The following is a 25,220-nucleotide window of genomic DNA, read 5'->3' on the forward strand; positions in this document are numbered from 1 at the left end:
GCAGTAGAGCAGATACCGGAGATGAAAATCTTACCGATAATAGGGACAGTTAATTCCACCCTCCGTAGGCTCGATAACTTGCATTTATCTTTATTCGGCAGGAGGAATGTGCTGAAGATGTTGATCCTACCGAAGTTCTTGTATATATTTAGGACCATTCCGTTGGAATTTGCCCAGTCCAGCCTCAATAGGGCAGAAAGATGCTGCAATAGGTTCTTATGGGGTTACCGCCTACCTCGAAGGGCCGCCAAATGGATGTGTTTGCCTCTGGAAAGGGTCGGGTGGGCAGTTCCTAATCTTTTGTTACATAACTGGGCGGCATTCTTGCAACATCTTGCTCCGCCTTTATTTGGCCTGCGCTCCCCACTCCCACCAGCACTTAGTCCCTCCATATTTGAAATCGGGTTGGGAGAGGAGGCTAAAGGGATTCTTTCCTTAGTTTTAGAGCCCAGTTATTATAAAAAGACCAAGTTTAAGGTAGCCAAGGCAATTTACTCAGTTTGGAAGAAGGTGCGACGAAAATGGCCGATCCCTAAAATAAATATCTTCACACCTCTAGCTGCTGCCAGGCTGTTACCCTCTATTCTCCAGGATTCAGTTGTAATAAGGTGGAGATCTCATGGTATCATTACGCTGGGGGATTTAGTATCTGATGGCAATATGGCTTCTTTTTCTTTTTTACAAGAAAAATTTGGTTTAGGTACGCATGATTTTTTAAAATTCTTACAATTGCGTAGCTATATAGGTACTCTTCTGCAGAATTCTCCAACCGCATTGGGCAATCAGCCACTCATGAATATGATCCTGAGGAAGGTTAGAATTGGGATCCTGTATCAAAGTTTGTCAGGTCTCCCTGATGACCTTCACATCAGTTCAGTGTTGTCCAAGGTGTGCAATGCCTGCTGTGAACGATATACATATGTTTTTTTCATGTGTTAAGTTATTCAAATTCCAACAGGAAGTTCAGTTGTTTATTAATAATTCCTTAAAAATCCCAGTTGTGTTCACAGCGGAGATGGTGATAATGGGTTCAGAAACGCACAGTGCTAAATCAAACTGTGAATCTGCCTTTCTGTCTATTGCAATGGCACTATTCCGGCTGTGCATAACCTCTGAATGGGTAAATCCAGTCTCTCCTACCTTTCCGAATTGGAGAGCAAGGTTACTGGCCATTCATAATCTGGAGTCAGCTGTGCTTTTGAGAAGAGGCAGGAGAAGGGAGAGGGGTTTAAAAATATTGGCACCATTAAGGCAATGGTTGATCAATTAGGTTTTTTTTTTTTTCTTCAAAAATCCCCCCTTTTTTCTTTTTTTTTTTTCTCACTCTATTTCTGGTTACACGTTTTATATTTGTTATTTTGCTCTGTAAAATAAGATAGGATCTAGGACAATTGTATTAGATTGCCAGCTGCTAATCCCGTTTTTTTGTTTTCCTTGTATAGCCTTTGTAAATTGGATCAAATTTGTGAATGTTTTCAAGCTTTTTAATAAAAAAAAAAAGCAAGTGGAGTCCTGGTGCCATGTTAAATTAATGTAGTTGAGTATATCAATTAAGGCTAAAGCGGTCGACCTCGACGCTGGGGAACCAGCTTTGAGTCTTGGCAAAGATGTTCAACATCCTGTGATTCTGGGCAAATCACCTAATCACTTAATCTCCCTGTGCAGCAAAAAAAATCAATTTGTCCTTCTGTAACTTAACTAGTGCTCATGTAAAGCGCTCTGATACCCACTTTCTCAGGTCTAGTTCGCGCTATAGAAAACTCTAAAAAAAAAAAAAAAAAAGAGGCCTTGACCAAAATCACTCTTTTCTATATTTTCTTTTTTGTAGCCGAGTGAATGGCGGCCACTTCACAGACGAAAAGGTTATGTTGGCAAGTCAAGCGTCCGGCATCATGGATGATGACGAAGTCGAAGATGAAGGAATATTGGATGAAGATGATGAGGATGACGATGAAAGTGACAGCCAGGAAAAGGCACTTAAGGAATGCATTGCACTTAACATAAATGAAGAAACCCCAGAAGATGACTATGAAGAGGAAATAAACACAGAGAGAAGCTGCAAAGATTCTCCTGAGAGGTTAGTTATTGCATAACTTAGATATGTGAGCAAGATATAGCAGTCTTTTATTTCACCACCTAACAGGCAGGTAGGTACACTGAAGATTCGGTATGATAAAGAGAAATGTAATAGTGTATTAAAACTTTGACAAAAATTGAGCAATGCTTGAATCTTGAAGACCCAATCAGCACGTGTAGCAGGGAAAATTGACTAGAGATACAGTCAAGGTTTTATACAGATCAGAAAAGGAACATTCTTTAACTGGGTCTAATACGATGGAAAAGGATACAGGATAGACCACATGATTTAAAGAATGAAAGGTAGAATAAAGTGCAAATGAAAATAAACCTGATTTAAATATCGAAAATGCAAAAAACAGAAAATCTGTTACGCATGTACTTGTCTGTTATCTCCAAATTTAGATATAATTCACTTTTCGAACAGCAGCCACAGTATTACATTTTATTATGTAACAGATGTATAATATTGTGTTCTGTAAAAGGTCTTTAGTAAATGAGCCACTGTCCCTACTGAGTTTCTGTATTTGTTCAATATTTTTGATTGTTTTCACACACACATTTTTACTGTTATTCCTGAATATTCTAGATAAAAGCATAGCGTTTATTATTTTTAGTTTGTGAGAAAAGCATCACTAAAATCATGCATCTGCTACATTTAAAAGATCACTATCGGCTTTGGTTATATTAGGTATAAAGATGAGGATTTCAAATCCGGACTTTCTGCCCTGGACCACATAAGGCACTTCACAGACCGTCTCAAAATGAGGAACTTTGAAGAAAATCAATTCAGTGATTCTGAGTTGGCTGCATATACGTCTTCTCACCTGCAGGAGGATTTAAAGCAACCATTGTACAGGAAATCTAAGTCGCAGGTAATGGTGAGTGTGTTTAGGAATGTGACGATTAAGACTTCTTGTCTATTTGCCGGCAGTAAGGATAGTTGTGAATAAATATTCTGATTGTGATCAAAAGCGGAGTCCTATTTAACACATTTGTGAAATAAAATAAATGAATATAATCCTACTGTTAGCATTTGTGTTTTGGATGAAACGTCAGTGTAGCATTCACAAACATTTCACTCTGGTGTAAAAGTAGAAGCTGAGTCCCTGATTTTTACTGATACCAATCTTTTTTTATTTTTTTAGAGAGCATTGACGATAGCTATACTATCACACTATCCATTTGTATATTTATTCTGTCAACTCCTTTTAACAAGAATATGTTGGAATCCATATATCAATACAGCTAATATGAAAAAGCTGTGTTTATGTTCCCATTTGGGAACCTATTTCTAACAGTGCAACTTAATATAAGCATTTTTAATATATTTGAATATTTTTTATTTTCAAATTGTGGAACAGTCTACAGACGTAAAAACACAATAGGAAACATAAATGGGGGATTCAATCAATCAGATCTTATAAAGTGTGGCTAATCACCCTATAGGGTATCCGTGCGCTTGCAGGTCCAAGAGGCTTATTCGAACAGCCAGGTCTTGAAAGCCATTTGGAATTACGGAAGTGAGGTGATGGTCCGGAGGTGCATGGGGAGGCTGATCCAGGTCTTTGCTGCAATGTGGGAGAAGGAGTTTCCTCCACTTCTGCTTCGGTAGATGTGGGGAGTATGGGCAAGTGAAAGAGAGGTGGAGCATAGTCTTCTCAATGCTTGGTGAAAGTTCAGGTGGTGGTTAATGTATGCAGGTCCTTGGTAGTGTAGTGCCTTGTGTGTGTGGTTGCCTACATAGAAAATTATGTTGAGACCATGGGATCTGACTGTTGAGCAGGGCGGTCATGTGTATTAAAGAGTGTGGGGCTGAGCGATGAGCCCTGGGGGACATTGCAGGTGATCTCCTAGGGGTCAGAGGTGAAAGGTGGGAGGTGGATCCACTGGGTTCTTCCGGTGAGGAAGGAGATGACTCATCTGAGTGCATCCCCTTGGATGCCGATTGGGTGGAGACCTTCGATCAGCATGTAGTAGGATATGTTGTCGGAGGTTGAGGATGATCAAAGCTGCTGTTTCTCCTAGTTCAAGGTGGGTTTGGATGTCGTCGTTGGCTGCGATCAGGGCAGTTTCAGTGCTGTGATTGCTATGGAAGCTGGATTGGGAGGCGTCGAGTAGCTGGTTCTGCTCCAGTTGTGTCATTAGTTGATTGTTGATGATCTTTTCCAGTTCCTTCGCTGGGAATGGGAGCAGGGAGATTGGTTGGTAGCATCTGACTTTGCTGTATTCGACTGAGGTTTTTAGGAGTAGTGGTCTGACTTTGGCGTATTTCCATGCTTCGGGGAATTGTTGAGGTGGCGATCGAGGTGTTTAGGGTGTCTGAGCCTTTAGTTTCTGGGGTTGTGGGTGTGGTGCGGGCATTGTTCTGTGGGAGATCCTGAGTGTATGGATTTCATGGTGGAGGTAGTGTTTTGGGTGGACAGGATGTTCCAGGTGAGTCAGTGTGTGGTTTGTGTCGGTACCATGGTGACGTATCTGTTGAGGAAGTCCATAGGTGTGGGTTGGAGTTCGAAGTTTCTGTATATGGTTGCAATCTTGTTGTGAAAGAAGTGGGCGAGGTCTCGCACAGCGCCTGTGAGGGTATGATGTTTTCGCTAGGACCTGGGTTGGAGAATTCCTTAATGATGTTGAAAAGTTCCTTGGTGTGCTTGGCACTGGTTTCGATGCATGCAGCAAGGGCTGTCTTCTTTGTTGCCCACAGCAGGCGCGGTGGTAGAGGTTGAGGGAGGTCTTGAAGGCTGCACTGTTGGAAGTGTTCTTGCTGGTGCGCCATATTCTCTCCAACAGTTTGCTGTCCTGTTCCGCTGTCCTGAGTTTTTGGGTGCACCAGCTGGCCTTTTTGGAGGATATTCTCTGGATGTTGCTCTTGATTGGGACAATGCTGTCTGCCCAATTGTTTATCCAGGTGTTAAACCTTTTCACTCCATGTTCGAGGTTGGTAGCAGTAGCAGGGTTGGAGGTGTTGAGGGTATTTTCCCAGCTGGTCTCTGACATTTTGTTCCACTTCTTGAGGGTGGCGATGCGGAGTTGGACAATGGAGTGATTGGTCCATGGGAGTTCCGGAGCATGGCTGTATTTGACTTGGTTGCTGGAGGTGAAAATTGGGTCCAGCCTGTGTCCTGTGCTGTGTGTAGGGTAATGGACAATCTGTGTCACTCCGAGACTGCTCATACTTTTGAAAAGGAGTGCAGTGTTTTTATCGTTGGCTCGTCGATGTAGAAATTTAGGTCAGCGAGGAAAATGTAGTTCTTTGAGTCTAAGGCTAGAGGCACAATGAAGTCTGTGATGGTGTTGCAAAATATGGGGTGTGGGCCTGGAGTTTGGTATGTGAGGGTGCGTCTGATAGTTTTGCTGTTCGTGTGGAGCTTAAAGTTCAGATGTTCCATGGGGGTGGTGGTGGTGTCAATGGTGGTGGCAAACTGTATGATCGCTTTTCTGATGATGCTCTTCCTCCTCCCAGCTTTTTGGTGCGGTCCTGGTGAGTGATTTTATATCTGTTGGGGATCACTGTGGCCATCTCTCAGGCAGTGATGAGGTTGAGCTAGGTCTCAGTGAGGAAGACTGTCTGGTGGGAGGGTGGCAACAAGGTCCCATAATTCAGTGGAATGCATGCATAGTGAGCGTGTGTTGAGAAGGGCGCATGTGAGTTGGTGTTTTTGTTCATGTGGTGTTTTTGGGGAGGGTCTGGTCAGTGGGCTGGTATGTGCGCAGTGGCAGGTGAAGTGGCATTGGGTGCAGGTGAAAGTTCCTATCATGGAGTGTGGGCTGGCGTGATGGCAGTGTCTGTTGCGGCTTCCCTGGTAGAGCTTGGTGATGGTGAGTCTTCAGGGAGAGGGCCAGGGGTCATGCCACTGGCTAAAGTCCAGCCATGGACGGGCGCAGGCGGCCTTGCCTCTGGCTCACCTTTGGCACGCCCACTGCACATGTCTACTGTGGCCTGCATTAAATAGGTGCTGGGGTGGGCGGGGCTTCTGTTGGTGGGAAGAATGGTGAGTGGAAAAACCCCAGTGGGAAAACCCAGGCAGCTGCGTTGTCACTGGATCAGTCTGGAATAAGCAGGAACTGGAGGGCACAGGCAAGTCTTAAGCTAGGTGTCCAAGTGCCTACTTAAGTAAATCCATAGAATCAATCCCTACTTAAATCATATACATATGAGTTTACAAGCATTAATACACTTGTGTTAAAGTTGAATGCAAAATGTGTATGTCGAAAGGATAATGAATGTTCTCAATATACATATTATGAACTAGGATGTGTTCACGATAAATATAAACACGTAACATACATGGAAGTGAAAAAAGAACTGAGGAATTAATTTGTGTGTCAAGTTGTGAGATGGACATTAAAACACCGTCAAGGCACGTTCATAAAAAGAGTAAATTTTCGCTTGACTATTACCATTTCCATTTGCAAATGTCTGTATTGTCATATACCGTCGTTCAATGGTTTAACTCTCATAGCAATAACTTCCAATGAAACAGTGGGTGCCATTTTTGCCATCTGTAGATGAATGGAGATTCCTTCATCAGATTAAGCATCAGATTCAGTTTGAGACCCTAGTAATCCTGTAACATCTCAAGTAAGTTTCAGGTGTTATTTTAGGCAGAACAAGTTCGTCCATTGAAATTATTTGAATCCAGATGTATCCAGGGGACGCATCAGAGTAGCAAGAAAATTAGGATACTCCCCTTAAAACCACACCGAGCACCTGCAGCAAGCAAACCAGACCCTGCTTGGGAGAATTTCCTTAATGCACATATCCTACCCTTCTCGCAGCCTTTAAAATATATTCCAACAAATTGCCCATGAGCTCAAGAGTGCACACTCCGGTAACGAACCATCCGGTTTTCTCTTTTAGGCATCTCACTCTTGTACTTCTGGGTTAAAACTGATAAGACCTGACTCGTTTCGAGGATCACCCTCTTTATCAAAGGACATCATGCAAGTCTGACCCACCGGAAGTTCTACATGCATGTTTATGTATACTTTGCTTAGTGCATTCCATTTAAGTGCATGATGGGACTTATAGTACTGTTAAGGACAGTTATTTTCCTTATAGTAAGTCCCGTATGCGCAACCCGCACTGAAACTATATTCGCACTGAGTGGGCCCCAGACGTCAAAGAGCAAGTTAGTCACCTCGTTGCCTGTGCTGCTCTTCACGCTCAAACAGTTCCTAGCTCGTAGGACTCCAAGGATGGTGCTGCCGTGTCCATATTTTATCCAAGAAATTGCCCGTGAGCTCAGGAGCGCACACTTAAGTGACGAACCATCCATTTTTCTCTTTTAGGCAGCGTGAAGAGCAGCATAGGCAACGAGGTGACTAACTTGCTCTTCGAGTATTCACAACAGTTGTTGTAATGACCGCGTTGTAATAGTTGCTCGATGTAATGATCGCGTTGTAAACGCTGTTTCCCGGTAGTGTACTTCTATATCTTACATTAACAGTTAATTTAAAATAAACATTTAAAATAATTTTAGGAGATCACAAAGGGGGCACAACAGCTACAAAATATGCCAGGAAATACAAATAGATAAGTTCTCTTGCGATTAAATGAAGTGAATCCTTTACGTCCTTTTGTATTCATGAACCTGCAAGAAAGACGTGAAAATGATTTGTCTGAGATTTCACCGAGTTGGCTATTTATTGTAGTAATGAACGCGGAGATGTGCACGCTACTTACATATATATATTTTTTTACTTTTTCCTACAGGCATATGCTATGATGCTCTCTCTCTCTGAGAAGGAATCTCTTCATTCTGTGTCACACAATTCTACCAACATGTGGCACACAATGGCACGAGCCGCTGCAGAATCAAGTGCTATCCAGTCAGTAAGCCACGTATGACATTGTGACATCCAACCAGAGTGGGACCAAGTCCAACCCGTAGCATGGCTCTTTTCTTATAGGACTATTTAAAAGACTGCTGAGCAGAATGCCTTATAAATCTGCAGGGTCTCTCATGAACGTCTGGTGACCTTAAACTGATTAATTAAAAAGAAGACACTATTTATGCTCATTGTTTTGTTTTGCACAGCTAAGGCAGCTGCTGGTTTCTGGAAGGTCAATGCAACTGAGACGCGTCTCAATGGAGATCTTGACCATGTTGGGCAAAACATGTCTTCCAGTTCATCCAGGGTGGAGAGTTGAAGTTTGCATTAATGCACCCTTTAGCACACATTGACATGAATACAGTTTTTGTACTCCATAATTTCATGCACAGGATTAAGAACAATTGCTGCCTTGGAAGAATTTTCTTTTTGCAACGTGATGTATAACCCTTTGAAGACTGAAAGCATTGTACAGACATTCTCAGTTGACTTGGAAGCCAACAATGGGACAGACACATCCTTAATAATATCTTCCTGACTGCTCTGTGGAGGTGAACAAACAAATCATTGACTTGTACTGTGTATATATGAAGAATCATCTAAGGTTCAGTTCTCAAAGAGGTTGACATTCATGGAATTCTGTTTCAAGACCGTCCTCGTCACTTGTACCACTAATTTGTCTTCTTGTTAAATGTTTGCCAAATCAATGTACTGACAGTTTAATTTTAGACAATCATGTAATTTCTTTTTTTGTTTTGTTTGTGTACTTTGTATTTATTTGCTGTCAAGCAGCTAATTATGATTTCAAATAGCACTATTCTAGTCCTACACTAGAACGCATCTTAGGCACCCACAGAGTTCCAAGATGAATGGAAACTGATCTGTGTACGTAAGTGCTAAATTGTGTTCAACTTTTCTTACATTCCCATTTTTTTTGCAACAAAATAAAAATAAAAAACAAATCAATGAGAGTTGGATTTTTGTAAACCAAATATTCATTTGATTGTATAAACAGTTATAATTTTCTCATGGAAGCATGATTCTTATGATTAAAACTGTACCCAATATTTTATGCTGATTGTCTGCAAGCTTGTGTGATGTTATGTTCATGTTAATCCTATTTGTAAAATTAAGTGTTCCAAACCTATGTTGAAAAAGATGACTGTGATCATTTATTTTGCCCTTCAGTAAGGGACCAGATTAATTTTCTTCTGTTTGTAATTTGATTTTGAAATAATCGGCAGTTGAGGTACTTTCTTTAAATGCTTTGTACAATGTAACTGTTATGCATTTCAGTACATTAATGTGGGAGGAGTAAGTACACAAAATAAAGGACTACCAAGAGAAAGCTGTCTCAATTTTCATTTTTCATGCTTCTTATTCTAAACGAATAGATGTTATTGTGTGTTTAAAAAAATATTTTGCCAACATAAGTGTTCCTTCCATGCAACCTATTCAGATGCCTACAATTTGAAAATGTTGCCTCCTTGCCTAATAAACAAGACAATAGTGGTATTATGATACGAGGTTCAAGGCGTACTGATTCCTCCCATGTGCTCTAGCCTACAGTGCACACATTTTTGTTGTGTGAATTCTGTCACGACAGTACCATTCAGTAATGTTTATTGGTTTATTTGTACATATAATACCATGCACCATGCCTAACTGAATTAGTTTGAGTCACTTGGAAGAGGGAAAATTGTGGCTGAAGCAAGCTTACATTTATAATTTTATTTGGCATCATATATTTGAAGAAATGTTTTGGGTGTTTTGATAGAGCAGATTCATTTTTCTTAGGGGTGGTGTGGGCCTTGTTCTAGGCTTGCTGTCATATCTCGCAGCCTTTGAGATTTAAGCTGATCCGGGTTTCATTTTCCTTTAGGCAACTTGAGGTGTTAGTAACTGTATTTTTTTCTTTTTTTTTTTTTAAATCCTCATCTGCCCGAAACTCGTTCCATAGATGCAAAGAAAACACACCGACCACCTCACTGCCATTGGGAGCAAGGCCCTGGTAATTGAGCCGCTTCGCAAACTAGGCAGAACTTATTACGAGTTGGCGGGAGATACAATGCACCTTGTTAACGCTCCTCTAGGCAACTTCATGCCTGTTGGCCAGTAGGTAAATAACGGAATCGGGGCAGACCACAATACTAAGCCATGGAGTAGATGGGCATAATCATCGGATCTTTGGGGGAAAAAAAAATGTATTTTCTTAACCAATGACTTTCATGTAGATTTGCATGTTGTCTGTGTATGAGTTAAAGTGGGTGGTTGGGAGATCTGACGAGATGCATTGGAGGCTTAACATAGACTAAATATTATGGGTGGGCAACACCAGGGTACGTGTATGCCAAAGGTATCTGATGAGGAGGGGGATGAGAAGTCACCTAGTCTTACCTTACTACTTCTGACTAATCTTCACAGTAGGGCTTAAATCCCTTCAGTGTCTAGTTGAGGACAAAGGCGGCTGATTGTAGGTGGTAAAGCAGAAATGCATGGATTTGAGGCTGGAGGCATAAGGAGTAGGGTCAGCATGCAATATGATCTTTGGCCATCTATGTCAAGGATGTCATCCCATATTGATTAGGGCATCTGCGGATCTGTGTTTTGGAAGGAAATCGAAATGGTAGGTATAGTATTTTGTTTGTCTCTGATGTATGGATGTGAATAGTGATCCATTTTCCATTTCTTTAAAAATTCACGAATTTATTAGGCTCTGATGGGTTTAAAGCAGGTGTTTTTTAGAGTGTGGGCAACATGTTTTAATTGAGACTGGACCTTTCCAGTTATAAGTAGTTTGTTTATTATTGTAGCGAGAGTGGGGGTGAGCACATCCACTTGTGTGGAGTTGATGTCAGATAGGCAGTTAACTCTTTTCTCGATTTGGGGCCATGCAGGTGAGTAGAGGTGCTGGTTTGCGTCAACTCTTGGAAGATAGGGTGCAATGTTGATCTGAGATTTTTAACTTTTTGAAGGTCCAGCCTAGAGAGTTTGTGTGGTGTCGTCTTATTGTTCGTGTCTGTTGAATGAGGGTGTTTTAGCATGCTACAGAATGTATGCCTTATTTATAAGTCAACTCTCTTTATGTGTCCCCATATGGTCCTCCATTCACTCCCTCTGTCATATGCATCTGTATGAGATGCACACTATACCACCCCGCTCGGGTTTTCAGAACTGAGCAACTACTCATTAAGGGTCATTCTGATCCATCCCAAAAGCATTCACAGCAACTTTCAACATTGCAAAGGTAAGATGAAATCTGGTAAAGGTTATCATGTTTAGGCTGTCACAAGGATTTTTTTTTAAATACTTCATTGTGACAGGTACTTAGTACTGTCATGAGACATTCACTGTTACCAGTTCATATACTGAAGCTAAAGTTACAGTACACTTCTTGTGGAATTCTGCTACTATTTATTAATATAGAGTATTACCTGAATTAGGAGACAAGTCATTGCAGAATACCAATACTCTAGATACATGTATGGCTCCCCAGAAAGAGTGACTGATGGGGAACAAAAATCACCAACATGGAGAATCTATCAAACGATGGACCAGTAGCCATTACAAGAAAATAGCCAAGAGTCACTAAAGCTTAGAAGGCATTCATATTAATGCAATCAAAGTAAAGACAAGAACATGCATGTAAATAATTTGATATGAATTTGCAGGCTCGCAATTCTGTTTTTGTGTTGGTCCATTTAAAAGTCAAAAACTGTTAATGAGGATTTCTGAAATAAATTACAGAAGGATTACAGTTCAACCTCTTGTCAGATTCCAGAGGTGTACCAATATTTCGCTTTTTGGAAGAGGGCCAACCAGTTCACTCCAGAAAGAGGATAAACCACAAAGGGTCTTACCAGTTCCCTGGACATGGGCGTGTTAATTCCTCACCCGAACTTAACCATGCCAGGGGTCCAGTTAACTCAAAGGGTGTGGAATTAACAGATCTTCCAAGATGACCCTTTAGAACCCCCTGTGAAATTACATGGGGAATCAGTAATTCAGTCAATTTCCCATTTTAATGTTCCTTTCTGAGAGAGATTTCTAACAGTTTCTTCACTTTTTGAATACATCTTATACATCTGACTGGATCTGGAAACTTTTTAGCAGTATCTCTGCATGATGCTAGATGCCGCCATGCAGCTCCGCATTGACACGGTTCTGCTCTGGTGATGCTTGCAGCCAATAAAAGCGTCACTTCTGCACGCTGATGCTTGTTCCTTTCTTACGTAGATTCAGAGCTACCACTGGTCTCTTTTGAGATCTGTTTATTTCAATTTTACAGAGAGCAGAAGAAATATCACTTCCCATAGCAACAGTGTTTAAACCAAGAAAGGACTGTTGCAAGCGGAAGATGCTGAGGCTAGATCGGTCTAAGTCGAAATGTTGGTCTCAGTCCTGTTACCGGTACAATCGTCGTGGTGCTTAAAATCGCAAGGTAAGTTGAAAAACCCCATAAAAAAATCCAAGTGGGACTATGCTTTTTTCTGACACTCGTCCATCGTCCATCTTACAAGATAAAGTGTATGCTCTTTTGGCCCTCAATCTCACTCCTGAAGTTGGTCGACATTGAAGCCAATCCCACAACTTGTCCCAGCACAACCAGAGTTTTGTGACATTGAAGCAGATTTAAGAGTTCTGCATGGCCATGTTGCATCTCTTTGGGACCCTTCTGACTCCCTCTGGTGCGCCAGCAGGCCCCATGGAGCTGAAAGGCTCTCCAGCTGCGATACCACTAACAAGTTCACCCTCTGTGCCAGTAGCACCCACTGACAATCGCTGGACCTCAAAACCAACTTTTCTGTCCGCACATTCCACATGTGGTCCAGGAAGATCTACACCGACTCCATAGACGGGAGGACAAGGTGGAACCTATTGTGCTTTCCAAACTTTGCGGTTCTCCAAACTCAACTAAGGCCACTCTGTGTCTATTGAACCACAACCTTTGCCTACTCCATCTAAGCTGCCTGGTGTCAAGATCCTACAAGGTTGGTCCCATTCATTACACTTCCTTATTTGAGATGGACTCTGATAATGAGTATTATGAGGTAGATTAATTTGGGCAACCAATTGGCATGAAGACCTACAGGATGCCTGTGACCTTGACACTTCTCCTGACACAGGCATAGTCTCTGCCCCCGCCCCCCCCCCCCCCCCTTCACTGCTCCCACCCCAAGGCCTTGGCACTGAGGAAAGCGCTTCATTCACAATGGTGATGCTTAGGGCTGCTGAAGTTTTAAGCACCCCTCCAAGCTTGGAGGTAAACAACACTGTTCTAACTGAAGTCCTACAACTAGGGCAAACCAATACTGAACCCCTGTTGTTGTTTAATGAAGCACCAACCAACACCCTCTTAAGGGGCCTGTGCCAAGCCTTGCGCTGATTTGCCGAGTGAATTGCCAGAATGTGCAGCGTCCTAACCCTGCCTCTGGTGATCCTGCTTTTTTTTTACTCCACCCAGTTCTCCTGAGAGCTTGGTGGTGAACACTTCCACCAGCTGGACAAACCAGAATGCCTCTCGACTACTCCCCGGGATATGGAATCTAAGATTGTGCAGACTTTTTGGAAGAGGGTAATTTCTTCCACAAAATTTGCTCTCCAGGCAGACAATGCCAGTTGCCTTATAGGCAGCTACTACATCCTGACTTGGATTCTTTAGCTCAAGTTCTTCCAGGTGCCCCAAATAACCTTCACCCTGTGTTGACCCAGGCCATACAGGGTGGCTGTGATGTCCCTAAATTTAGTAAAACAAGAAATATTGAATCTACCTTTTCAAACAAAGATCAAACGTGGAAACCTTAATCGTAAGGAAAGAAACATCTTACGACAACTGGCCGAGGACCCGACTATCACCTGTCAGAATGCTGACAAAGGGGGTGCATTAGTCATCATGGACACTGTTTTTTACAATCAACAAGTCAACCTGCATATCAACGACAAAAACACCTACGATGAACTAGTGGGAGATCCTACCAAGGAATATTCGCAAGATCTGACATCTATCGTCAAGAGAGCATTTGATCAAGGGACTATCAATGACAAGACACGCAGATTTCTGACACCTGATAATCCTAGACCGCCCATCTTGTATATGCTTCCTAAGATGCACAAGCACCCTACACATCCACCTTTCCGACCCATTGTGTCGACAAGAGGCAGCCTACATGAAAATGTAGGTAAATTTTTGGATAAATATTTGCAACCGGTGGTTCTAGCCACCAAATCACACGTAAAAGATACCACTGATTTTTTACAAAAAATTGAACCCATCATGAACGAGCTTAAAGACACCCAGCTCATCATGTGTACGGTGGACGTATGTTCACTTTACACCTCCATCCCTCACGATGGAGGCATCGAATCCATTGAAGCAGCGCTTGCTTCTTCTGATCTGGACACAGACTTCAAATTATTTTTGATGCAATTAACAATTTTTACACTATACCACAGTTATTTTTCAATCAACGACAAATGGATCCTTCAACTCAACGGCACTGCCATGGGAAATTCGGCAGCTCCTTGCTATGCTAACATCTACATGCGGCAATTCGAGGAAACCAACATCTTATGCCAACCCAGCTGGCAAACACATGGTCGATTGTACTTACGGTTCATCGACGACATTTTCCTTCTATGGGAAGGCAACACGGACACTTTGAACACCTTCTTGGAATCATGGAATCGATTCAATGACAGAATTCAGTTCACTTGGGAACATAGTGAGAGTCTCATTCATTACCTGGATGTTGAGATTCACAGGGACCAAGGGGAATGGTCCACCACTGTGTACAGAAAACCCACAGACAGAAATTCTACTTTGCATTATAGCAGTTTTCATCGTCCAAATCTCAAAAATAACTTACCTTATGCACAACTGCTACGGATAAAACGGATTGTTTCCAACAAAGATGAATGCAAGAGGCAAATCCAAAACACCCTTGATAGACTTAAAGCCAGAGGATACCCTACACCTATACTCGATCTAGCCAAAACAAGGTGTGATAAAACAAGCAGGCCTGTATTGCTGCAACATAAACCTAAAGCTAGTTCTGAACGCATGGTGGTTGTATCTAAATATTCCAAAACATCTCACCGTTTCCAGTCTATCATCAGAAAACATTGGTCCATTCTCACCCTGGAACTAGATTTCAGGGGCTTGTTTAACAGCCCTCCCATCTTTGCATTTACACGTGGAAAGAATCTAAAAGAAATCATCTCCAAACCTCACAAAGATGAAACACAGACGGTTTACAAAGGACTCAGACCTTGTTATAACTGTTCTAACTGCAACAATTGCATCACTGGCAATGTCATCAGCCATCCCATGAGAGGATACCCCATCAAACTCAAAGTGAACGCCACATGTAATTCAAACAACGTCATTTATCTTTTGAAATGTCCGTGTGGCAAATGTTATGTGGGACACACAGAAAGAAAAATCCGCACGCGGATTTTAGAACATAAAAGCAACATTCGCACCATCAACCTAAAATCCACTGTGGCCTCGCACTTTGCCGAATCTAGACACACTGTAGCCCAACTTAAATTCCAGATCTTGGAACAAGTACCTACATCACATAACAACAAGAACACATTGCTGAAACGTGAGAACTACTGGATCCGACTTCTATCCACGATGGCGCCCAATGGGCTGAACGATCGAATTGAATTTCTTTGTTATCTTTGAACATGTTTTGTTTGTTACTTGACTTTATCTTCTTTACTTCACTCTTATACTGCATTTTTATCACCCTTTTACCTCATATTTTTCTCTTCCAAAATGGCGATTTTTCTTCTCAGTTTTTTGCATGTTTGCGTCCTATACTATAGTCCTTCCACACTTTTCACCATTTTTTTGTACAGAGTCCGTTTTTTGTCTTGGTGACATGTTCACTTATTCACGTCTGATCCATTCTACCTCGTACCTACACTTCGGCACGCCGTGAGGCACCAGAGAAACTATTATCATGTGAGTAAGCTGGGGAGCATCTTTCTAAGTACCGCGACACGCTCGCGTGTCCTTTTCATTTTCATTTTTATTTCACGATAAACCTGTACACGCGATGCCGCCCGGGAGCACCTTTTTGACACTGCGGGACACCAGCGGGTCTTTTAACTATCTTTAGATCTAGACGCTACACTGTGTTTCTTTCACCACGTGGCCACTTCCTTCGGTATTCCGCTATCTCTCTGCATTCACCGTTGGGTTATAAGGTTGTCTAGCCACCTCATAGACGGCTTATATTGTTCTGATTTCGATCGTGTTGTGATTACTGAGCATTTATTTTGGTTACGTTTGTTTTTCTTTGTAGAGCTTTCCCTTGACAAAGGGCTCTTGCCCGAAATGCATCGGGGATGTTTATGTTAATGGATCACCATTCTTTGAATGACAGTCTTTGGATTGATTGATATAACACGGAATATGCCTGAATATTCACTTGTTGAAGATTAAAAGTGTCAACATACACTTACAAATTTTGGGTCAACTGGTTTATTGAAATAAGACCAAGGTCTCTATGCTGTGCTTCGGATTGTTCTCCTCCCGGAAGGGGGACCTCCCAATTTATTAGCCTAGTGCATTCACTGTTGGGCTAGACAGTGTACTATCCGACTGCACGCTACAAATCATTACTGTACTCTAAATTGGATTATCTAAGCTGTGCGAGCTCCCACTCCATATAGATTTTTAGCTTCCTCTACCCCTGGATCTCAGCACGCTATTCACAATGAATTTTGATACAGTCTCAGGGATGACTGATCAGAAGGCTTCTACCTTTGCTTACACCACTGAAGATGCCGATAAAATCTATGGTTTGATCCAAGAAGAAATCACCGCTGCTGGTAACACCCGCAGCACGGAAAGTAATCTAAAACAATTGCTCTACATTTTGAAAAAGGAGTCGAACCAAAAATTACATGCAAGTACCTTGATACGGTACCATCGTGTACAACGGATCCCTCGGGGCCTGCGTGTCCCACTCAAACCACTCTTATGTAAAAACAATGTTAAGTTTGTTGAACGTTGGTACGCTATCCTTAACAAATGTTCCCTCGACTTGATCCTGCTGATCGTCGAGGAACTATCCAAATCTCTGGAAGAACTAACATTGGAAATTACCAACATAAAAAAGGAACTGACCGACACCCTGACAGCAGAGGACCTGAACAAAATGCTGGAAGACATCAATGTCCAACTTGAGAAGCATACCAGGGAAACTAAAGAGAGGAAACTGCGTAAATTTAAAAGGGACACTATAGACTATAAGCTCGGCGAGGTATACACCTGGGCAGAGGTGTATGCCCGCCGACGCTCCAACAAACCCTATAATCCAGCCTCAGCTACCGAGACATCATCCTCCGATGATGATAGCAGATCCAGACCAACCCGAACCATTTCTACTGCTGACTCACAGATACCAAGCACCTCAACAGATTCCTCGGTTCATTTTTTAGAGTCGGGCCCGGACCAACAGAAAGACCCCGGCGGGGAAAAACCCGCAGAGGACGCAGAAAAAACACCTCCACAAACCAAGAAGAAACCCAAAGGCAGACGCTGAACCCAACAGAAAATTTGGTTATCAATATTTCTTCCATCACTTTAACTCAAGATCAAATCAGCACCTTACAAAAGGGCCAATCCTTTGTTCCTACCACCAGTACCAATTCCTTGGAACTGGAAGTCAGTGTTTTCAAATTAATGCGTAACATACGCTTAAAACATTACTTTTCTAACATCAACCCGGTGCTTTCACCAGAAGAGGATATGCTCAAGGGATTGAGACCCCACAGCACTTTTATGGCACCACAAAGTCATAAGATTATCGACGCCTTTGAAAATTTAGTAAAACAAGAAATATTGAATCTACCTTTTCAAACAAAGATCAAACGTGGAAACCTTAATCGTAAGGAAAGAAACATCTTACGACAACTGGCCGAGGACCCGACTATCACCTGTCAGAATGCTGACAAAGGGGGTGCATTAGTCATCATGGACACTGTTTTTTACAATCAACAAGTCAACCTGCATATCAACGACAAAAACACCTACGATGAACTAGTGGGAGATCCTACCAAGGAATATTCGCAAGATCTGACATCTATCGTCAAGAGAGCATTTGATCAAGGGACTATCAATGACAAGACACGCAGATTTCTGACACCTGATAATCCTAGACCGCCCATCTTGTATATGCTTCCTAAGATGCACAAGCACCCTACACATCCACCTTTCCGACCCATTGTGTCGACAAGAGGCAGCCTACATGAAAATGTAGGTAAATTTTTGGATAAATATTTGCAACCGGTGGTTCTAGCCACCAAATCACACGTAAAAGATACCACTGATTTTTTACAAAAAATTGAACCCATCATGAACGAGCTTAAAGACACCCAGCTCATCATGTGTACGGTGGACGTATGTTCACTTTACACCTCCATCCCTCACGATGGAGGCATCGAATCCATTGAAGCAGCGCTTGCTTCTTCTGATCTGGACACAGACTTCAAATTATTTTTGATGCAATTAACAATTTTTACACTATACCACAGTTATTTTTCAATCAACGACAAATGGATCCTTCAACTCAACGGCACTGCCATGGGAAATTCGGCAGCTCCTTGCTATGCTAACATCTACATGCGGCAATTCGAGGAAACCAACATCTTATGCCAACCCAGCTGGCAAACACATGGTCGATTGTACTTACGGTTCATCGACGACATTTTCCTTCTATGGGAAGGCAACACGGACACTTTGAACACCTTCTTGGAATCATGGAATCGATTCAATGACAGAATTCAGTTCACTTGGGAACATAGTGAGAGTCTCATTCATTACCTGGATGTTGAGATTCACAGGGACCAAGGGGAATGGTCCACCACTGTGTACAGAAAACCCACAGACAGAAATTCTACTTTGCATTATAGCAGTTTTCATCGTCCAAATCTCAAAAATAACTTACCTTATGCACAACTGCTACGGATAAAACGGATTGTTTCCAACAAAGATGAATGCAAGAGGCAAATCCAAAACACCCTTGATAGACTTAAAGCCAGAGGATACCCTACACCTATACTCGATCTAGCCAAAACAAGGTGTGATAAAACAAGCAGGCCTGTATTGCTGCAACATAAACCTAAAGCTAGTTCTGAACGCATGGTGGTTGTATCTAAATATTCCAAAACATCTCACCGTTTCCAGTCTATCATCAGAAAACATTGGTCCATTCTCACCCTGGAACTAGATTTCAGGGGCTTGTTTAACAGCCCTCCCATCTTTGCATTTACACGTGGAAAGAATCTAAAAGAAATCATCTCCAAACCTCACAAAGATGAAACACAGACGGTTTACAAAGGACTCAGACCTTGTTATAACTGTTCTAACTGCAACAATTGCATCACTGGCAATGTCATCAGCCATCCCATGAGAGGATACCCCATCAAACTCAAAGTGAACGCCACATGTAATTCAAACAACGTCATTTATCTTTTGAAATGTCCGTGTGGCAAATGTTATGTGGGACACACAGAAAGAAAAATCCGCACGCGGATTTTAGAACATAAAAGCAACATTCGCACCATCAACCTAAAATCCACTGTGGCCTCGCACTTTGCCGAATCTAGACACACTGTAGCCCAACTTAAATTCCAGATCTTGGAACAAGTACCTACATCACATAACAACAAGAACACATTGCTGAAACGTGAGAACTACTGGATCCGACTTCTATCCACGATGGCGCCCAATGGGCTGAACGATCGAATTGAATTTCTTTGTTATCTTTGAACATGTTTTGTTTGTTACTTGACTTTATCTTCTTTACTTCACTCTTATACTGCATTTTTATCACCCTTTTACCTCATATTTTTCTCTTCCAAAATGGCGATTTTTCTTCTCAGTTTTTTGCATGTTTGCGTCCTATACTATAGTCCTTCCACACTTTTCACCATTTTTTTGTACAGAGTCCGTTTTTTGTCTTGGTGACATGTTCACTTATTCACGTCTGATCCATTCTACCTCGTACCTACACTTCGGCACGCCGTGAGGCACCAGAGAAACTATTATCATGTGAGTAAGCTGGGGAGCATCTTTCTAAGTACCGCGACACGCTCGCGTGTCCTTTTCATTTTCATTTTTATTTCACGATAAACCTGTACACGCGATGCCGCCCGGGAGCACCTTTTTGACACTGCGGGACACCAGCGGGTCTTTTAACTATCTTTAGATCTAGACGCTACACTGTGTTTCTTTCACCACGTGGCCACTTCCTTCGGTATTCCGCTATCTCTCTGCATTCACCGTTGGGTTATAAGGTTGTCTAGCCACCTCATAGACGGCTTATATTGTTCTGATTTCGATCGTGTTGTGATTACTGAGCATTTATTTTGGTTACGTTTGTTTTTCTTTGTAGAGCTTTCCCTTGACAAAGGGCTCTTGCCCGAAATGCATCGGGGATGTTTATGTTAATGGATCACCATTCTTTGAATGACAGTCTTTGGATTGATTGATATAACACGGAATATGCCTGAATATTCACTTGTTGAAGATTAAAAGTGTCAACATACACTTACAAATTTTGGGTCAACTGGTTTATTGAAATAAGACCAAGGTCTCTATGCTGTGCTTCGGATTGTTCTCCTCCCGGAAGGGGGACCTCCCAATTTATTAGCCTAGTGCATTCACTGTTGGGCTAGACAGTGTACTATCCGACTGCACGCTACAAATCATTACTGTACTCTAAATTGGATTATCTAAGCTGTGCGAGCTCCCACTCCATATAGATGTCCCTAAATTTCCCAGCCATTGTGGCTGGGATAAGTCTATGGGGCTAGCCCTTGGAGCTGGCGTCTCTAACAGCTGCCATGCCTGGTAGGGATCTACAGGTTTTTCCAGTGATGTTCAGACATCCCTTATGGACATGTCATTTGATTGGACTCACCTTTTGGGGGACAAAACAGACTCTGCTCTGAAGCATTTCAAAGAGAGCAAGGCTACAGCTCGCTTCTTGGCCTGGTCTGCTTTACCATGCCAACATCAGCCCTTTCCAGTGCTCTGGCAGGCGTACCGATATACTCAACCTCTTCGCCCTCTGCAGTGTTCCCAAACGTTTTGTGTCAGACAGTGCACCAGTCAATCCATATCGTGAGAGCCAAGCTGCAGAAACACCTTTCATGTTTTATTAGTCTAGCACAGCCACCAGTTTGGAGGCAGGATCCAACGTTTTTCATCAGGCTGGCAGGCCAGTACATTGGATAGGTGGGTCCTGCAAGTTGTCCTGAAGGGGTACACTTTCCTCTTCCTGCTTCTCCGCTGGACCTCCCACCATCCTGGATTAACTGACTGAGGACCATCTGCCCATTTTACAAGAGAAAGTGCAAGCTCTTTTGCCACATGGGCTAACCAAAGGATCCTGGATCATAAGTGGGTAGTGGTTGTTAATCCCATTGTCTCCTGATGCCAGAGACGGATGGAGACCTTGTTTCTATTTTAGACCTGTGCCCTCTCAAATTCTTCCTTAGGAAAGACAAGTTGATGTTTACTCCGACCCAGGTCTTGTCTGTTCTTGACCCTGAAGAGTGGATGTTAGTGTTCAGAGGAGGAGAGATTCCAGTGCCTACACCCCAAGAGAGTGTAGAGGTTTTACGTTGATTGTACCAGAGAACACCAAGTGGATGATCAGCCCTTTGTGGGATGTGTGGGAGTGATGAAGGGCAACGCCATGCAGAAAAGCACCATATTGTGCTGGATTGTGCTCTGCATCAAAATCTGCTACTCATTGGCCATGAAACCGCGCCCAGAAGGCTTGAGGGCTAATTCTACTAGACCCCAGGCTGCTACCACCGTCCTGGCACACACAATTCAGGTGCATATTTAGATGTCACTCCCTATGTTCAAAAAGCAGTACTGCCTGGTTAGCCAAGATGGGCATTTCACCTGCTCAGTCCAACAGGATTTTCTGGTTTTAGCTAGTTATAATAAATAATAATAATAAAGACATTTGTAGAGCGCATGGTTACGCCTTCTCGGCGTGTCCCCGCGCTGTGGAGAAAGGACTGTCTGATATGAGCCACCGCCAGAGGCCGCCATCAAAACTAGTTGTTAAATAGATGAGTTTTAAGCAGTCATCTGAACTTGGGTTCCGACCTCTCCAGCCTGAGGCCGACCGGAAGTTTATTCCAGTTTTGAGCGACTAAGAAGCGGAATGAACGGCCGCCCATTCTACCTTTCCTGATCTTGGGTACTGACAGCTGCCCAGTTCCCCCTGATCTCAGGGCCCTTCCTGGTTGATATCTGGTAACCAGATTCCTCAGATATGCAGGCGCCTTATCCCAGAGAATATGATGGCAGATAAGTAGGGCTTTGAACAAAACTCTTTTTTTTTTACTGGTAGCCAATGAAGAGCGTCAAGGGCCGGTTTAGACGCCGCCCTTCGTTGCAGCCTCAAGATCAGCCGTGCTGCGGCGTTCTGTAGGACCTGTAAGCGTCCTAAATTCTTTACAGATGCACCCAGATAGAGTACGTTTGCGTAATCAATACGCGACGTAATAAGGGCATGTGTCAGCGTCTGTCTAGCTTCCAGCGGGAGCAGGTCTAAGGTCTTGCGCAAGGTTTTTAATACGCCAAAACATTTACCCAAAACACAGCGGATCTGGCCATCATAAGAGAGGGCGGGGTCCACCCATACCCCTAGATTCTTAGCTTCCGTACAAGGCGTTGGGGTGGGACCTAAACACTTTGGCCACCAGTCTGAGGTCCAGCTAGATCTGTCTCCACCTACCACCAGCACCTCGGTCTTGCCACCATTCAACTTTAGGCAGTTCTTGTTCATCCAGCAGGCCAATTCCTGCATGCATGCCTTAAAGTTGGATGCCTTGACCGAGGATGCCTGGGATAGGGAGATCAGCATCTGGGTATCGTCTGCGTAGGAGACTAGCTCCACGCCAAACGCCTGTACCACCTCAGCCAATGGAGCCACATACAAGTTGAACAAGGTGGGGCTCAGGGCAGAGCCCTGAGGCACCCCCTGTTCCAGTGCGAAGTCCCTGGATTGGAATGTGCCTCTTCGAACCTAGAAACTGCGCCCGTCAAAAAGGATTTCAGCCACTCAAGAGCAGAACCCGAAACACCACCCCTGCTCAGACACTGTAGCAAGGTGTAATGTGCTACAGTGTCGAACGCTGCGCTGAGGTCTAACATAATTAGCGCCATGGTGTGTCCTGAGTCCACCCCCTATCTAATGGTCTCCATGGCCTTTAATAGGGCGGTTTCTGTAGAATATCCTGCCCGAAAACCAGATTGAGAGGGGTGTAGGTGGCTGGCCTCGTCCAGAAATGTCTTTAGCTGCTTATTGACCACTTTCTCCGCTACCTTAGCCATGTATGGCAGAAGTGTGATGGGTCTTAAGTTCTCTAAAACATCATGACTAATGGGGAGTTTTTTTCTAATGGGCAGTACCACTGCTCTCTTCCAGCTTGCAGGTAGCGTCTGTGATTCAAAGGAAGTATCCAATAGGTGCCTGATATACGGCTCCAGAATCTCCAGGCTCTCTCCCATGATCTTAGGGAGAGCAGGGTCTCTAGGGAATCCCGATTTAATAGTGAGGCAGATGCTGCTTAAGGTCTCGGGGGATGGGGGGGGTCGAAAAACTTGTCAGCCTCCTCCCCGACCCCCTGTCTCCCACCACTTCCTCAAAATCTCCACCAGGCCCTGGGTAACCCGTGAAAGTAGAATAGATAGTCCTCACCTTCTGGGCGAAGAATTCTGCCACCCTGTTACATTCCCCTTCTGAGTCATCACTGGGAGTGTTTGAATTGGCCACAGCGGAAATCTCCTTATATATCTTAAACAGCTCTTTAGAAGAGTTCTCCGCTTCTCCAATTCTAACTTTATAGTGTGCGGCCTTAGCTCCTCTCAGAAGAACCTGATATTTCCTCTGTCCCTCCCTGTACAATCGCCTGCTATGTAATCCAAAGTCCCTTCTCCAGCACCTTTCCAGGCGTTTGCACTCAGCCTTGGCTTGCTGCAACGCTGGGGTGAACCAAGGGGCAGATTTCTGTCCTCTGGTGCCTGCCTTGTTCATAGTCAGCGGCACCACTTTATCAAGGGGCCTCCTTCACTCAGCTCTTTACAAAACTTGCCCAGCGTAAAGCCTTTCCACTTCCTACAGGGATAACTATTTGTCACCCCCTTTTGTGTCTCCTCTTCAGTGATATCAATGTTAACAGGCACCAAGAAATTATACGACGAAGGAACTGGAATAGGAGTCTCCACTTCCATGCTTCCCCAACTAGAAAACACCAGGTCTAACAAATGCCCTAATTCATGCGTAGGTGAGCTGGACCTTAACTCTAGTTGCATCGATTGCAGGTCCTGACGCAGCTCAGTCGCCTCCCTGTGCAAGGGGTCCTCAAAGTGCACATTGAGGTCACCCAGCACCATGAATTTGTTTCGCCTTATTGCTACTTGGGCAATGCCTTCTTACAGACTAGCCCTGAAATTACCAAAGGCACCTGGTGGTCTGTAGATAAGGATCCCACCTATTGAAGACTTGGGACCCAGTTTTAATAAAAAAGCTCCCAGCCTCGCTATTACTCCTCGCTAGCGGGTTCAAGGTGCATTCATAGGGGGCTTTCGTAATGACTGCAGTCCCACCCCCCCATTCCCTTGCCTCGATCAATTCTGACTATATTATACCCCAGGGGGAGAGCCTCAATTATATCTGGGTCCAAGTCCACCCCCAGCCAGGTCTCTGTAAGGAACAGCACGTCGAGCTTCTCACCAATGCTGTGTTTGCCAAGGGACCTGCAGTTCAGTAAACCACCCACAAGCAGCTTCCTGCCCACCTTACTGGGCTGTCCCCGATTTGCCTTAAAGGGACAGTGTTGGCAGCTGTTAAATTGTGCCACTGTCATGGTGTGACTGCAGGACTTCTGTGTGTGGGGGGGGGGGGGGGCAAAGCTGCAGTAGTTCCTCTCTCCCATAGCTCAGTCCAATGGGCTTACTTGCTGCAGGGGTTTTGGCCCCGGTCCCTGTACGGCCGCGGAAGGGCGCAGACGGGCTTGCCTTTAGCGCGCCCGCTGCGCGGCCGCAGGTCACCCTGCATTAATTAGGGAGTGGGACCGCAACACAAGAATGCTGCCCTCCTTCCTGTGGGCCCGGAAGTGCTGGGCACCTCACCCGCCTCAGCAAACGCCCACAATGGACGCGGCGGAACAGGGCGGGCAAGACAGGTAAGTATGGAAGTACTAGGACTACCTAATCTAGCCCCAGAAATGTCCCCCAAACTTTGTATGCAGCTGACCACAAT

General features: G+C 43.6%; 1 protein-coding gene across 10 annotated transcripts in view; it reads left to right on the top strand.

Moving 5' to 3' along the window:
* The window catches only part of MECOM (MDS1 and EVI1 complex locus), a 123,450-nt gene extending 114,191 nt beyond the window's left edge, over positions 1-9,259 (top strand). For 5 of the 10 annotated variants that reach the window (XM_086944322.1, XM_086944323.1, XM_086944325.1 and 2 more), the window contains 3 exons: positions 1,829-2,077; positions 2,768-2,951; positions 7,793-9,259. In XM_086944322.1, the coding sequence (XP_086800448.1) occupies positions 1,829-2,077; positions 2,768-2,951; positions 7,793-7,927 (568 nt within the window). In that variant the 3' untranslated portion in view covers positions 7,928-9,259. Of the gene's footprint in view, positions 1-1,828; positions 2,078-2,767; positions 2,958-7,792 lie in introns of all 10 variants that reach the window. The other 5 variants (XM_086944321.1, XM_086944316.1, XM_086944319.1 and 2 more) reach the window with 1 other exon arrangement.
* Positions 9,260-25,220: the final 15,961 nt, after the last annotated feature.

Source organism: Lissotriton vulgaris, chromosome 11 (genome assembly GCF_964263255.1).
Source record: "Lissotriton vulgaris chromosome 11, aLisVul1.2, whole genome shotgun sequence".
NCBI lineage: Eukaryota > Metazoa > Chordata > Amphibia > Caudata > Salamandridae > Lissotriton > Lissotriton vulgaris.